The sequence below is a fragment of the Pelecanus crispus genome, chromosome 12, assembly GCF_030463565.1.
Source record: "Pelecanus crispus isolate bPelCri1 chromosome 12, bPelCri1.pri, whole genome shotgun sequence".
Lineage (NCBI taxonomy): Eukaryota > Metazoa > Chordata > Aves > Pelecaniformes > Pelecanidae > Pelecanus > Pelecanus crispus.
In genome coordinates this window covers 8,234,117-8,248,652 of record NC_134654.1, presented here as the reverse complement: position 1 = coordinate 8,248,652, position 14,536 = coordinate 8,234,117, and the positions used below count along the sequence as shown (strand labels likewise).

The 14,536-nt window shown below is 60.3% G+C and overlaps 3 protein-coding genes across 5 annotated transcripts in view; all 3 read right to left on the bottom strand.

The window, feature by feature from the left end:
- Positions 1-652: 652 nt before the first annotated feature.
- LOC142594733 (uroplakin-3b-like protein 1) lies at positions 653-2,558 on the bottom strand. Its single transcript, XM_075720182.1, has 6 exons — positions 2,513-2,558; positions 1,895-2,041; positions 1,562-1,793; positions 1,389-1,465; positions 896-1,025; positions 653-758 (listed from the first exon to the last, which is right to left on the bottom strand). Exons 1-6 carry the CDS (start codon positions 2,556-2,558, stop codon positions 653-655), a joined length of 738 nt encoding a protein of 245 aa, XP_075576297.1.
- An 855-nt stretch (positions 2,559-3,413) lies between these two features.
- Positions 3,414-4,852, bottom strand: LOC142594713 (uroplakin-3b-like). Its single transcript, XM_075720123.1, has 5 exons — positions 4,795-4,852; positions 4,357-4,506; positions 4,041-4,260; positions 3,861-3,937; positions 3,414-3,646 (listed from the first exon to the last, which is right to left on the bottom strand). Exons 1-5 carry the CDS (start codon positions 4,850-4,852, stop codon positions 3,414-3,416), a joined length of 738 nt encoding a protein of 245 aa, XP_075576238.1.
- A 3,484-nt stretch (positions 4,853-8,336) lies between these two features.
- Positions 8,337-14,536, bottom strand: part of DTX2 (deltex E3 ubiquitin ligase 2) — a 34,633-nt gene continuing 28,433 nt past the window's right edge. For 2 of the 3 annotated variants that reach the window (XM_075719732.1, XM_075719733.1), the window contains 5 exons: positions 11,249-11,319; positions 10,435-10,593; positions 10,189-10,350; positions 9,307-9,396; positions 8,337-8,680 (listed from right to left, as the gene is read on the bottom strand). In XM_075719732.1, coding sequence (XP_075575847.1) covers positions 8,456-8,680; positions 9,307-9,396; positions 10,189-10,350; positions 10,435-10,593; positions 11,249-11,319 — 707 coding nt within the window. In that variant the 3' untranslated portion in view covers positions 8,337-8,455. Of the gene's footprint in view, positions 8,681-9,306; positions 9,397-10,188; positions 10,351-10,434; positions 10,594-11,248; positions 11,320-12,317; positions 12,363-14,536 lie in introns of all 3 variants that reach the window. The other variant, XM_075719731.1, reaches the window with a different exon arrangement.

The window sequence follows — 14,536 nt, the reverse complement described above, 5'->3', positions numbered from 1 at the left end:
CTCTGCCTGGGGGAGACCCTCCTCCAGGTTTGGGGCTTGGGGAAATCACCATGGGGTGAAGGGAACAGGGAGAAACACCCCCCATTACCCCCCCCATGCTCCCCCCCACCTGCTCCAGGGGGCATTTCTGTGCCCCTCACCCTAGCGCTGGGGCTTCTGCGGGGGTGGGGGGGGGGGCCTCATCCCCCATCCGAACCGGGCACATGTGGCACCGCATGTCCCAAGCCGGGTGTGAAAATGCTTCTCCCACCCAGAGCATCCCCGGCTGCACCCTGCCCTGGGTGGCAGCCGTCCCCTCCCAGGGATGGGGTTCAGAGCCCCGCACAGGGGCACAGGGACGGGGAGCGGGGCTCTGGGGCTTGTCCCGGGGGCTGGGGGAGGCGGCGAGGTTTCGGCAGGTGCCATTCCCCGGGGGGGGGGGGTCACAAACAGGAGGCGGAGGCCAGGCTCAAAGCACGTGGAAAGGCCTTTAATATCCCACTCCAGCTCTGGCCGTGCCCCCACGGCGGCGGGCATCGTGCCACCAACACCAATGGTGCAATCACCAGGGCACCTGAGGGTGCGTGGGACGGTGACGGCCACTGCGGGAGCAGGCGGGGAGGCAGTGAGGTGCCGGGAGGGCGGCGGGGCAGAGCGGGGCCACGGTGGGGGCTCAGAGCTGGGCGGCCGGCTGGTCGAAGACGTGGTGGGTGTTGTACCGCTGCACCGTCACCGCCTCCGGCTTGCTGAAGGTGCTGCTGCCGCCACAGGCATCCGAGCTGGGGAGGGAAGGGGGGGGTGAGGGACGAGGGTGTGGGCCACGGGGTGCCAGCGTCACCCTCTGGCACTGGTCCTGCGTGCCCAGCACCCATCACGGCTCCTGGGCAGTGGGGTGGGACGTGGGGGTGACACTCACCCCCAGAAGACCAGCATGGCCACCAGGCCAGCCAGCAGGATGGCGAAGAGGATGGAGAGGATGGAGGTGAGGGCGATCATGCCGGCACTGTGACCGCTGCCCATCGCAGGGATGTTACTGGGCGCCTGGGCTGAGGAGAGAGCAGGAGGGGAGGGAGCAGCGTGTGCACCCCGGGGCATTGCAGGGGGCCCAGCCGGGGCCCGGTGCGTTCGCGGGCAATTGTGCCGTGCAAATGCAGCGTGCAAACACGATATGGACTCCCGGTGTGCAAGTGGACCGTGCAAATGCAATGCGCAGTTGCAGCGTGCAAACGCATCGTGCGAACACAATGCACCATCGCACAGTGCCATCGTACCCCAGCAGCACCCACAACAGCACCCTGCCTCAGTTTCCCCAGCTGGTGGTCAGTGTGCAGCCCCCTGGGACCCCCCCCCTGCACCCCCCAGCTGTGGGATGGGTGTGAGGGGCAGGATGAGCACCCCGGCAGCGGTACCTGTCCTCAGGGTGATGGGGTCCGACCAGGCTGTCTCAGCCACAGGCTTGGAGCCATCCAGGGCGAGGAACTTCACCCTGGGGTGGGAGGGGAGGTTGGTCCCGCTTCCCCAAGCCGGGGGGGTGCTGGCATGCCCCGGGGGCGGGGGGGCACATCCCCACGAGCAGGCTCACCGGTATGGCCCGGGGCTGGGCAGGGGGCCATTGCAGGTGGGTCTCGTCTCATCCCTGGTGCAGCTGGTCTCGCTGCCGACGCGCAGCACCGTGATCTCCCCGGCGGGTTTGGGGCAGGGGTAGTTGAGGAGGGTGGTGTTGAGGGTCATGTAGGCAGGGGCGCTGGCAGGGAAGGCCTGGAAGGCTCGCTCGGGGGTCCCCGGTCCCACGCTGTTGTTGAAGCTGTCTACGGCTGTGGGGACAGGGGTGAGGAGGGACCCCCGGGGTGCGGGGAGCCCTGCGCACACCCCTGCCCGGGGCTGCTCCCCCGGGGCCTCGCCGCGCCCCACCTACCCTCGGGGACGGCCACCACCAGCCAGATGACGGCGTTGCCTTGCATCTCCGTGAAGACGCAGCGGGGCTGCTCCAGCACGAAGGTGGAGGTGGTCGTCACACCCCCCAGTTTGGGGCTGGCCAGGGTCGGTTTGTACTGGAGCCGGTCTGCAGCAAGAAGCCAAGGGGAATGCGGCGGAGGGTGCGGACACCCCGCTGCAGCCCCTGACTGGTGGCTCTGACCGGCTGCAGTGGTGCTGGGGGCTCGGCGTGGGGCCAGGGACAGGAGGGAGCTGACCCCCGTCATCCCGACCGCGGGACCCCAGCTCCCCTCCCGCCCCTGGTTTTGGACTCGGACACACTTCATGAAAAGAGGCAGCAAAGACAATCCCATGCCGCCACCCGGGGAGGGACACGCCTGCGAGACCCCAGAGGACCCCACGCTGTGCCAGCAGACCTGGGAAGGTGACACCAGGGACATTAGGGGAGGCACCCGGAACGGGGGGGGGGCATCAGCTGCCCTGCACCTCCAGGCTCCTCGGGGGGGGGGGGGTGTCCCAGTGCCCGTGCACAGGGGACCCCCGCAAGCAGGGGACAGCGGGGATCCCCAGCCCAGCCCGATGGCGTTGGCAGACTCACCCAGGCCGTGGGCCGTCGCCAGGAGCAGGAGGAGCAGCGGGAGCATCGTGCGGGCGCCTGGGTGCCGAGGGCGGGAGTGCGGGCAGCCGAGCTCCACATCCCCACGGGACCCACCTGCGGCCGCCAACCGCCCACATTCCTGCGCCGGCTGCGGCCCCGCGGCAAACAGGTTGGGCACGTTTCCCTGGGGAGCATTTGCTATGCCCCAGCGCCCGCAGGTGAAGCGTGCTGAGAACTGCCACGCTTGTAGCACGGGTGGGAACAGCCTTCCCCAGGCACTGGGGCAGACGGTGCCGCCCCAGGGTGATGCCCACCTCAGGGATCCCCTCAGACCCCACCGGTGCCAGCATGTGCCCCCCCCCGCCCCCATCCCAAATGCCACCGAGCCGAGGCCCTGGATGGGTTTTGGGGGTCCCCGTGCCCCCATCCTCCACAGCTCCAGCCCTGCATGGCTGACGGCGGGGCCCTGGTGAACAGAGCCCCGAGCTGGTGCGTGAGCGGGGCGGCAGGCGGAGGGCGGGCATCCTCCCGCGGCCGGGCAAGGAGGAGGCAGCGAAAGATGCAAAGCGAGAGTTTACTCTGCAGGACACGGACCAGGAGGCTGGGGGGCAAAGCAGCCCAGCCCCGGGGGGCTGCACCTGCAGCCGGGGGGCGGGGGCTGGCACAGGGCCGGGGGGATGTGGTGGGTCCTGTAGGACCTGCGGGCGAAGACGACGGTCCCCGAATCCCGGTGGCACAGGGAACCCCAAGCCTCGGCGCTGCGGGGAGAGACAAGCAGAGGCATCAAGCGGGGTCCGTGGGGCTCTGCTGGCCCCCCCGCTCTGACCACCACTAAGGGGCCCTTTCTCCTTGCCAAACTACAGCAAACCCCCAATTTCAGAAAAAAAAGGCTTTTTAAATGTTAAAAAGTCTCCTTCGCTCCATCTTTTTGCTGATGGGGCCGAGGAGGGGGTGTTCTCCTGGGGCCCCCACGGACGCGTCCCCCCGAGCGCGGCCCCACGCAGCCCCCGTACCCGACGGCGCTGAGCACCATCGCAGCCAGCGCGGCCCCCAGGCTGGCGAGGATGGAGGTGATGACGACCACGTCGCTGCCGCGGTGCGCGGGCGCGGGGTCGATAGCGCTCGGGCTGCCGGCTGGAAAGAGGCGGGGAGAGGGACATGGGGGGACACGGGGGGCTCAGAGATGGTGCCATGGAAAGGGGAGGGATGGGGTGGCTGAGGGAGATCGGGGGCTGCTTCTCCCCTCTGGTTTTGGGGTGATGGCATAGGGATGATGCGGTGCCACGTGCCGGCACCCCAACCGGGCGGGCGTGGGGGACCCATGGGAGGGCAGCAGTGACACCGGTACCTCTCCGCAGGAGGATGGGGTCAGACCACCTCGTCTCCGCTTTGGGGCCGCGGCAGCCCATCACCAGGAACTTCACCCTGCGGGATGGGTACGGCGGTGACAGCAGGGGGGGGACGAGCACGCTCTCCGTGGGGAATTACCCCAGCCAGGACCTGAGGGGGTCCACCCCACCAGCCTCACCTGTAGGGCCCTGGGGAGGGCAGGGGCCCGTTGCAGGGGTCCCGGCCACCCTGGCCCCCGCACGCCGTGTCGCTCCCGACCCGCAGGATGGCCGGGCTTGGGGCCGAGCAGGCGTACGCGGCCGCTGCCGTCTCCAGCGTCATGTAGGAGTGGGTGGTGGGCAGCCTCTCGTACGGGGGCACGTCGGCCCGGGACGGGGGGTTTCTGAAGGTGGCTGAGGCTGCGCAGCACAGACGAGGGATGAGCGGCTGCGGTGGGGGTCCCCCACGTCCCCCTGCCACAGCAGCGAGCGTGTGCCGGAGCAGCGGGTGCTCACCGTTGGCGAAAGCCACCGCCAGCCAGATGCTGTCGGAGGCGTTGGCGTGCCGGTCAAAGATGCAGCAGGGCCTCTCCAGCGCGAAGGTGGTGGCGGTGAGCTTCCCCGGCAGCGCTGCAGGGGGCACGCGGGGCACGTAGGGCAGCAGGGCTGGGGGGGGCAGGCGGTGAGCGGGGGGACCTTGTGTTCCGCACCGCTCGGGAAACGCCTGACACCCCCACCCGCATCTGCACTGAGGTCCACGAATGATGGTGCCGGCGCAGCTGGGGGCTCATGGGATGCCGGCGGTACCAGCACCAGGGGGATGGCACCAATGGGGGGACCCCCCCAGCCACGCCCAGCCCCATAGCCCCCTCCCCGGCACAAAAACCTTGCAAAGACCCATGGGGAAAAACACCTCGCAGCCCCTCCGAGCCCCCGTCCCCCCGGGGGAGTCACCCAGGCCCGCAGCTGCGCCCATCCCGGCCAGCACCAGCAGCACCCACGGCAGCTCCATGGCGTCGTCCCAGCGGGGCTGGACGTGCCGCCCTGCTCCGCTCACCCCGTCCCACTGCGGGGGGACGAACTGCCCCACGAGCTCCTGTAGCGGGGACCGCCTGCCCCGAGGTGCCGGACCCTCCCAGACCTGCATTCCTCCACCACGCATTCTTGCACCGGCTCTGCCGGCCCAGCAAGACCCCGCGGGCAGAGGGGCCGCTGCACCTCCCGGGTCACCCGCTGGTCCCAAATGCCCCTGGGGAGCTGAGGCGCCGGAGCAGGCTGTGAGGATGCAGGGCACAAGCCTGTGATACGAAAGGGGAAACTGAGGCACAGAGGAGGCACCGGAGACGTGTTCAAGGACAAGTCGGCAGGAGTCAGGGGTTTTGTCAAGGCTATGGGGGCAGCAGGGCAAGTGGTCCTGTACCCCCATTTGCCCCACCAGTATCTGACTCCCTGTGGGCGCCCCATGCCCACCCGGCCCCCAGGGCCAGGTTCTGGGTGCGGCCAGCCTTTCCCCAAAGGCGGGGAAGTGCTCCAGAGCCATCACACCCAAACTCACCCAAAACCCCAAGTGTTCAAGGCAACCGGTCCCACCCAGCGCCAGGGGCACAGAGACACCCAAGCTCCAGGGCCGCTCCGTGCTGACATTTCCCCATCCATCCTCCCCCCTCGCTGGCAAGGGGCCGGGCCGTGGCCCCCCTCCCTGGGGAAAGACCCCCCAAGCCCTTGGGACGGGGCCAGGGACAGTGACCCCAGCACGGGAGCTGTGGCACAGCACAGGGGTCCCCACCGCTGTGCCCCCCCCGCTGCTCTCCAGGCAGAGGGGTTCGGGTGCTCCCCGCTCCGGTGTTTGCCGAGGGTGTTGCCAAGAGGCCGCCCACTCGCGTGGGAGGGGATTTACCCCCCCTCCCTGAAGAGAGGGACCGCGCCTTTAGATTAAGTGGAAATGGGGCATTCAAAGATTACACAGTCCAGCTGCAAAGGGGAAAACCAGGCACAGCTGCGGCCTCCATCCCTCCTCCCTCTTCCAGTCCCTGCCTTATTCCCCTCCTCCTGCCCAGCCATACCTGCCCCAGGGTCCCCGCCAGCAGCAGATGCCCATGGGGACACGCCACCCCCCCATCTGCCACCCCAGAGCCCTCCTTGGCGCTCCCCGGCAGGGCGGGGGAGGCCGGGTGACGCAGGGGGACACTGAGTCACAGTTTCAGCTGCTGGCACCCACTCCGGGGCCAGCATACCTGCGGGGTCAAGGCTCTGCTAATAGTAACCGCCCTGCTGCAAACAAGCCGGCACCACAGGGGAGAAACCCCCAGGCCCAGGGCGACCCACATCTTTTGGACAGACCTGTCTGGTAGCATTATAAGCACTTATTTCGGGCTCTGTCCCCTCCTGGTTCCAACCGGCACCACGGCATCGCAGCCACGCTTTCGCCCCATGCCAGAGCACTGGAGCTGTCCCCCTCCGCTGGCTGCTACCCCGCCCCAAGGCAGGGATGCGACCGGTTTGAAGCATTTCCCTGCACAGCGGTGCCAGAGCACCCAGCTCTCCTGCTTTCCACCCCTTCGCCGCCCGCATCCCCCCACTGTGGGGGCTGAGCCATCTCAGGGCTCAGCACAGCATGGCAAGGATTTTAGGAGATGCCTCATGCCCTCATGGCAGAGGACGCGACGGCCAGGGATGAGCTGCTGAGCCTGGCCAGCTCATGCCACGGTGCCCCAGCCCTGGACCAGCCCAGACACAGGGAGGCTCCAGCTGATTCACACACAGGAGCGTCTGCTGAAGATGCCTTAGGCCACACTGAGCAGGAAATTCTGGCTTTGTACAGGGCTAGGTGAACGCTGCTCGATTTTCGCTTCAATTCAGCATTTTGATTGCTGGGAGAACATGATCTGCGGATAGAAAGCTGAGGTTTAAACTAGAAATCTCCCCCTTTCACAGCCGGGGTAGAGGAGCAGACGCAGCCCGTTTCTGTAGAGCTCAGCAACACACAGACATGTTACCTGCTGCTCCCAAGGAGCTCCCGATTTTGTAGGACCCCCAGAACTGGCTGGGTGTTTAGGGGCTTTCTCCCTAGAACCTGCAGCAGAGGGCAACCAGGAGGCTGCAAGCACAAGATGGACACTAGGGAAAGCTCCAGTCCTTGACGGCTCCAAAAACCCTTTCATTTTTATATTGGCATGACAAAAAAAACATTGCCCCTCTGCTGGCCTGGGACATGCTGGTCCCAGGAGGATGCTGAGTCACAAAGCTACCACGAAGCACAGCCACGTTGCAGATCTCCCGGGAAGGGGGTGAAACTGCAGATGGCGCCAGGGCCTCTAATGTGCCAAAGGGATTTAAAGCAGGAAGAATTCCTGGGACTTGCAGCTGGGACTGGTGGCCACAGGGAAGGGAAACAGCCAGGAACAGCTGTTTCAGAGGGAAACAGCTCTAAGAGAAAGGCTTCAGGTACCAGGCAACAAGCAGCCAGGGACAATGCACAGCAAGGCCACCAGGACTGGAGCAATACCCACTTTGCAGGGTGCCAGCACTCGTAACAGGCAGAGTTCATGGTGCAGGAGCACGTTCCTGCCCAGAAAGCATCTCTGCCAGCAGCCTTGCATCACTGCCATGCTGCTCACCGCCCCGCTGGCACGGAGCAGGCAGGACGGTGGCCAGGACAGTGGCCAGTGACCACGTGGTGGCACCAGCTCTCCCTGCAGCAGCAGCACAGAGCTGTTAGACAGCCTCCTCCCTGCAGAGGCTTCACCAGGCACAAACAGCCCCAAACTGCTGCCATTGCACCGCAGAGAGGGGTAGGTCCTGCCAGAAGGGCTTCAGGACAGTAGAAGCAGGGATGGCAGCTCACAGCAAGAGCAGGGGGCTGCAGCTTCCCCCAGGATGGACACTGCTGGGTCACCTCCGCCAGCACCATGGCCACAGGCCACGGCAGGTGAAGCACTGACAGCCTGCAAGCCCTGACCCCCGGGACCAGCGCCCCGTGTCCTGCCCCTGCAGAGATTTGTGTCCCTCCAGCAGAGCTGAGCTTTCCCTCCTTTCTCCCAGCTGGATTGAGTGCCCCCAGCTCCACAGAGCAGGCTGAGCCCCCTGAGGGCCACCAAAGGGGGAAGCACCCTAAGCCCTCAGGCAGCTTGAAGGCAAAGCAGCAACTTGCTGTGGAAATGAAGTGTTTATTACAACCAAGCAGAGATACAGGGGCAGGAGGCTTCGCTGCAAGAGGTGCCTCAGAGACAGGGAGCTGCAGTGTGCCTGAGGGAGGCCCTTGTCTGCTTTCCAGCTGGTCCAGTGGGAGTGAGACAACCCACCTTCTCCCTGTCCTGTCCCCAAGCATTACCAGGGCAAGGTTCTGCCTTCCCAAGGGGGTCTGTCACCTCAGGACCGCTCTCCCAGCTGGTCCTGGCTGTAGCCATCAACCCTATCCAGAGACACAAGCACGGTTTCTACAAAAATATCCTTCCATCCCAAAAGAAAAGACTGTAGAGAGCAGGCAGGGCTCCCGTGGTACAGTGTTATTGCTCAGTGTGACAGGCCGTCAGACACAGGAACTTAAGGCAACAGGAATAAGTGCACTAGGTGGGCCCCCGACACGTGCACGGCACAGCCGGGCCCCCGGCCCAGCTCATTGTCTCAGGCAGTCCTCGGTGACACCCTGCGCAGCCAGCTCCGCCAGCACATTGTCCAGGTAGTTGGGGTCAGGGTAGCCATGGCCGCTCAGGTTTGTGTCCATCTCTGTCTTGTGGTGGATCTCATTCCACACCACCGTGTTGCTCTCGCCAGTGGTGCTGGAGGTGCCCACTGTGAAAATCAGGCGTCTTTTCCAGGCCACCCTCAGGAGCTCCAGGACCTAAAGGTGCAAAGAGAAAAAACAAAGCTGGCCTTCAGCAGCTAGGAGACTTGAACCATGAAAGTAGCTTGCCAGAAGCTTAATAGCCTAAATCCTTGCTGTAGCAGGAGGAAAACAAAGATCCCAGCATCAGAAGGGATCTCCCTCACCTCCTAGCTACCCATGTGGTTCCCCTGATGGGAAGGACCACTGCCTGCACACTGGTCTTCTAGGACTTGAAAAATATTGGCACAAGTTGAGACAAATGCATCCACCCAGAGGAAACAGGGATGGGAAGAGCCAGTAGCCAGACTTTGAGCTCAGCAGTTTTAAGTGCAAACCCTTGTAACTGCATAGCCCAAGACAGGCCAGGAGTGCCTTCCCAAAAGATAAGATGGGATTTTGTTCAGTAAAGGGATGAAGGAGAGTAAGTCTTCACAGTCAAAGCTGTGAAGAAGCAGCAAAGATTTTCAAAGGCAGAGGGGTTACAAATACATGTAAAGAACAAACAGCACAGACAACTACTAAGAATAGCTGGTTAGCATCATGAGGACAGCTCCCAAAAGCAACCCTGTTGTGCCCATCCAGCAGCACAAGGCCAAGAGACAACCTGAGAAGGGTCACGTTATCAGGGTGTGATACCTTACCTTTCTGCCCTTCTCATTGTCTGGTAGGTAACAATAGCGAGGAAAGCCTCTTGCTGTGTAAGGCATCCCAGGGTTGGGGTGCTCAGGGCCCTGCAATAGATAAGACATATTTGGTACAGACACATCCATCTTCATATCAGTTGGACAACCCCTCAGCAGCAGGATTTGACACAGGTCCATCTCAAAGCAGCTCTTCCATGTAAAAGCAGCAAGGTATTGCTGATGAGTATGAGGTATCCAACTTGTTCTTGTGAGACATGCAAGTATTACAGGTCCTCCAAGAGCAGTCTCATGCTGGGATATAAAGCCAGCTCTTCACATTACCCTTAACTGGTTTAGTGGTGGACTTGGTAATGTTAGGTTAATGGTTGGACTGGGTGATCTTAAAGGTCTTTTCCAACCTAAACAATTCTGTGATTCTATGATTACTTAAATTCTGGTGGGAGACCACCCCAAACCACAGCTTTTTCCATGTGGCCTGATGACACCCTAAAAAGACCACCCAGCTCAAACCTTTTCAAGCTCACTACAATCCCTGCAACCTCAATCATGGGTTGTGAAACCAGATGTTGGGGTCCCTCCCACCTTGTGAGCATGGGCTGAGTCTCCTCGCTGCTTCACATAGACATTAGTCTTTGCTGTAGGTGAAAGGCTGCTGTAGACCCTGGGGCCACTCTCAAAGGGGGAAAGATTGTTCCTGGAGGAGACTCAAGTCACTCATACGCTGAAGAACACAGCGCAGCTGCTGGCTCCAGGCACCCCAGGCTGCTCCGTGGTGGGCTGCCAGCAGGTACTGTACTAGATCCCCGTACTTCTCTGGGAGGCTCTCGCAGCTTGTGCTATCCGGCAGCAGCTGTTCCTGTGAGCGCGCTGTGCACTCACCTGGATGCCTCTGCTGATGTGATACACAATCTGGATTGTCCCACAGTCCTTGTGGCCAGGGAGGGACTGGGGAAAAGTGGAGACCTCCATCTTCCCTTTGGGCTGAGTACCGGTTTTCTCTCCATAGATGGTTTTACAAGAGGGGCACTGCAAACTCCCATCCTGCAGGGAGAGAGAAGCAGGCAGAGCTCCACAGCTGAATCACCCGGGCACAGGGGACCTGGTGGGGATGGGCCAGCTCAGTACCTTGTTCCCGTTGGAGTACATGGCCAGCACGCAGAGCATGTGGAAGGAGTGCTGGCAGTTTTTCAGACGACCAACCATCTCTGGCTTGATTGTGCTGCACTCGCATGCATCACCGTAACCTGAGGGGGAGGACAGCTTCTCCATGCAGATGATACAGTCCTAGAGTCCAAGACAGCAAGGAGAAAACCACCATGTAGTGCAAGCACAGGCTGATTGTAATGACTGACCTACCAAGGAAGCGATCAAGGAGATGCTTTAGGAAGATTTGCCTTCAACTTTAATCCTTCCCTTTGAGGTTTAAAGGGAGAGAGACAGGTTTCCTTATCTGGCTGGTATCACCCTACTCTGCCACCTCCTGGACAGCACAGGAAGAGAACTGCCATCAGTCAGAGTGGGAACTGAGTATGGATGTGTCCTGCTCCTCTACAGAGCAGCTCCAGTGCAGGGTTTTGATCTCTCTAGTTTTGACCTCTATGAGCACTAAGAGGAGACCAAAATCAAACTCCCTCCTCCACCCCAGGCCCTACAGCCAGCTCCAAGGTAAATGGGGAGGCACTGCCAGGATTAGCTACTCAACCCACACGGTGCTTTCTCTGTCACAGTTCTCTGACGAGGACAAGTCACCAGTTACCACATGTGGGCTTCAGGCAATGTCGAGGCCTCTCCACCTAGCATCCACAGCGCCAGTGCAAGCAGCAATATCTACCACATGGAATGCCCCAGGAAGGATGGTCCTCAGGCATCACTGTGGTTTTCACAGCACCCCAGTGAAGAGGCCACTGGGCAAGCTGGAGTCACTTCACTGTCCTCTCACCTCATCAGCGGGAGAGCCCTTCACCTCTTCCAGGTACTTCTTCACGACTGCTTCTGGCTCAGTTGGTGTCGCTGCACAAGGAGAGAGATGAGAGAGAAGAAATCAGACATGCTGTGAGGTATGACAGGCACGTGTAGGGTGAGGTAGAGAGAAGGGAGAACAAGCAAGTCACTGGCCAGGACGCCAAGGAGAAAGGTTAGGGTTAGAGGGGGAGAAAAGCCTGCTCCAACTGATCCCTACAAGCCCTGCAAAGGCTTTGCTATCAGAAATGGCTACTGGGACCGTGAGCGCCGCAGACAGGAGAACGCACTGGCAGATGTTGGTGCCCTGTGCCATATACCCAGGGTCCACCTGTAGCTGCTGTGCTCCAGTTCTCCCCAGGTACCCCCAAGCGACGCCAGCCAGGTCCCAGCTGGACTTTTTGTGCACACCAGAGGCCAGCTAGGATCAAACTCAACCCAAGGACACTGTGGTCTCACTGGGGTAGAGGATTACATCACATGTGGTGTAAAAGGAGAAAAAGCATTCCCACATGGCCCCAGCTGACATGGGAGCTTCTCATGCCCTGCAGCTGGCACCTGATAAGGAGAGACCCAGCAATACACTAAGCACCAGGCCCTGTTTCAAGTATGGCAGAACAAGCCTCACATCCTTAGCACAAAATAGCAGCTTTTCTCTCAAACTTCCACATACTCAAATCCAGCAAGACATACCACAAGTCACAGGGTATATAAAACAAACCAGCTTTATAACAGCTACCCTATTTGCAGCACATGACACCAATATCTCCACTTTCCCCTAAATATAGTCCCTGCTGCCCATCCACCCAGGCACAGGCACCTGAGCAGCCCACCAGCATCAGCAGCCTGGTCCCCTTGGAGATGTTACAGGATTAAGCAAATAAACATCACACAACACCCAGAGCAAGTTACCGCCAGGAGCATCAGCAGTCACTTCAAATCCCAGCCCATCCTTTTGGAGCTGCCCAGCAAGGCTTGGCTTAAGCCAGTGAGCATCACATGCCTCTGTGTGGCACCCAGCCCCAGGCAACAGGACATGAGGTCCTTACCGGTCTGATGGCCCATCACAGAGGATGCCAGGCTCTTCCACCAGCCTAGGAAAGGAAACATTTGCACAAGTGACATTATGACTCCACCTTGCAGGAGGCAAAAGAGACCTGTCACTTGGCTTAGGGGGGAACTTTGCCCTTCCTTCCCAAATCTACTTCTGGGAGAGATCAGGGGAAAGCAGTGCTGTGACAAACAGGCCAACAAAGGCATAGCTCTTCCTTCTCCATCCTGGCTGGCTGAGCCACCGGGGCAGTTTAGGGAGCAAAGGAAATGCTAGCAGCAGCCAGACAGGCCACAAGCATCCGTGCCCAAGGGCCTTACGAGGAGTTATAGTCTGACACTGCCCCAAAGAGCTTTGCTCTCGAGCTCGTTTCTAAGCCACTGTAGGACATCAGCTGTGCTTTTAGCACAGAGGGTACTGCTACTCCAAACTGCCATGCTCCCAGGTGGACGCAGAGCATCGCCATGTGCAACTGCCAGGCATCAGAGCTGCAAGTGTACCTGTACAACATGCATCTTCAGCTCTCCCCGTCCACTTTGGGGCTTTCAAGGAAGTTGGAGGGTTCACAAGTGTTGCCTCTCTGGTTGAAAAAGCTGTGCATCAAGAGACAGTCACACCAGAGCCAGCACCAAGCTGTTCTGCCACCCCAAAAAGCAGCCTCTGTCACCAGCAGGAAGGGATGGGTGCTATTTTCTGGATAACCACTTTTCAAGGTAAATGCAAACATGGTGAAGCAGAAGGGAAGGACTGCTTGCATACCACAGGTGTTGTTAGACAGGCACAGACCTGGATGGCACAGACCCCATATCACATAGAAGCCCCTTGTTCCTGTGAACATCAGCTCTGCAAGCTAGCTTGGGGCAACAGAAGAGAGCAAGGCAGAGCGCTAATGTGGGCGGAAAATCATTTAGCTAAGGAAGACCGATGAACTGTCTTCCTGAAGTTGGACTCTCTTAAATGAAGACACAGTCATTAAGATGAGTTATTTTCAGAAGGGGATTCCTGGCCATCCTGAAACATGTGATTTCTGGCAGCAGTAGCAGGCGGAAGAGATGACTGAGCACACAGAGCAAGAAAAGGAGCCCATGAGGTGAAGGGATGCTCCCTCCGAGTGCTGGTCCCAGGCAGGAGAGATGCCTGACATCTCAGGCAGAGCAGGGCTGTGAGGCTCACCCTCTAGAGACCCTTAGTCAGTAAGGTGGTAACAGGATAAAATAACCATTAAGCCAAAGAGCAACATGGAAGTGGGCGTTTTCCACTCCAGGGGCATGCCAAAATCCCCTAGAAAAGCATTTCCAAGAACTGCCAGAAAAAGAGCAGGAGACAAACAGGAACCTGGGCATGCCCCAGCCTTCCAGCTCTTAGGCCAAGAGCTCAGCACTGCCAGGAGCTGCTTCAAGGCCTCATCACCAGACCCCACAGGGAATGCAGCTCCTTGCATTTTCCAAAGGTGAGAAACAGGTCCAAGAATCCTCTCTGCTGGGACCTTGCTCGCACACAGATCAAGACCTGCCAGCCAGAAACGAGTCACAAGGGGATGCAATCAGTCTGCTGTCTCAGTGCATTGTCAGAGCTCAGCTTGGTGCTTACTGTGCCTGAAGCCCTCCCAGCTGTGTGCTCTGTGGTGTCCCCTCTCCAGGCTAGCAAACACAGGGTGGCACTTCCCAGACGTGGCAGCTGGAACCAGGCTCTGGTTTGCAACCACAAGAGACCTTCACGGTCACATGGGAGACAGAGGGTTCAGCTTCTTCTGCTCTGCAGGTTTTGGAGAGGCCCACGTGAGCAGGGCTAGCTGCTACCCACCATAACCCCATCTGCTTCCATGAATACCCAGTCATGATGACCACCGCATTCCCATTCCTGAGGATCCTGTGCTGCCTGCCAGACTGACCACCAAGTTCTTCTCCATCTGAATTGTGTTTTCCATGTGGCTCTTTTTGAAGTGCCCTTCTTGTCTCCTCTGGCTATGGGCTAGAGAAAGCAGTGCCAAAAAGATGCACAGACAAGGCGGTGAAGACAGCAAGGGAAGACGGTGTGTTACACCAGCAGCAGTGCCTGCCCAGTACTTGGCAGAACACCCCAGCTCACCTGCTCCCACCTGCACAGATGTGAGCAGCTTTAGAGCTATTCACCTCATTCAGGATGGTGGAGGACACTCCTTTCCTGCAGCCCCTGCTGTGCATTTCTCTTGCTGTTGACTTTCCTTAGCTCAGGGAA

Bases quoted from the DNA above. Each gene is read 5' to 3' on its own strand.
- LOC142594713 (XM_075720123.1), bottom strand. From the start codon at position 4,852: ATGGAGCTGCCGTGGGTGCTGCTGGTGCTGGCCGGGATGGGCGCAGCT. The intron at 4,507-4,794 runs GTGACTCCCCCG...TGCCCCCCCCAG, and splicing joins GGGCGCAGCTGCGGGCCTGG to CCCTGCTGCCCTACGTGCCC. The intron at 3,647-3,860 runs GTACCGGTGTCA...GCCTCTTTCCAG, and splicing joins CCCCATCCTCCTGCGGAGAG to CCGGCAGCCCGAGCGCTATC.
- LOC142594733 (XM_075720182.1), bottom strand. From the start codon at position 2,558: ATGCTCCCGCTGCTCCTCCTGCTCCTGGCGACGGCCCACGGCCTGG. The intron at 2,042-2,512 runs GTGAGTCTGCCA...TTCTTGCTGCAG, and splicing joins GGCGACGGCCCACGGCCTGG to ACCGGCTCCAGTACAAACCG. The intron at 1,466-1,561 runs GTGAGCCTGCTC...CTCCCACCCCAG, and splicing joins CCCAGCCCCGGGCCATACCG to GGTGAAGTTCCTCGCCCTGG.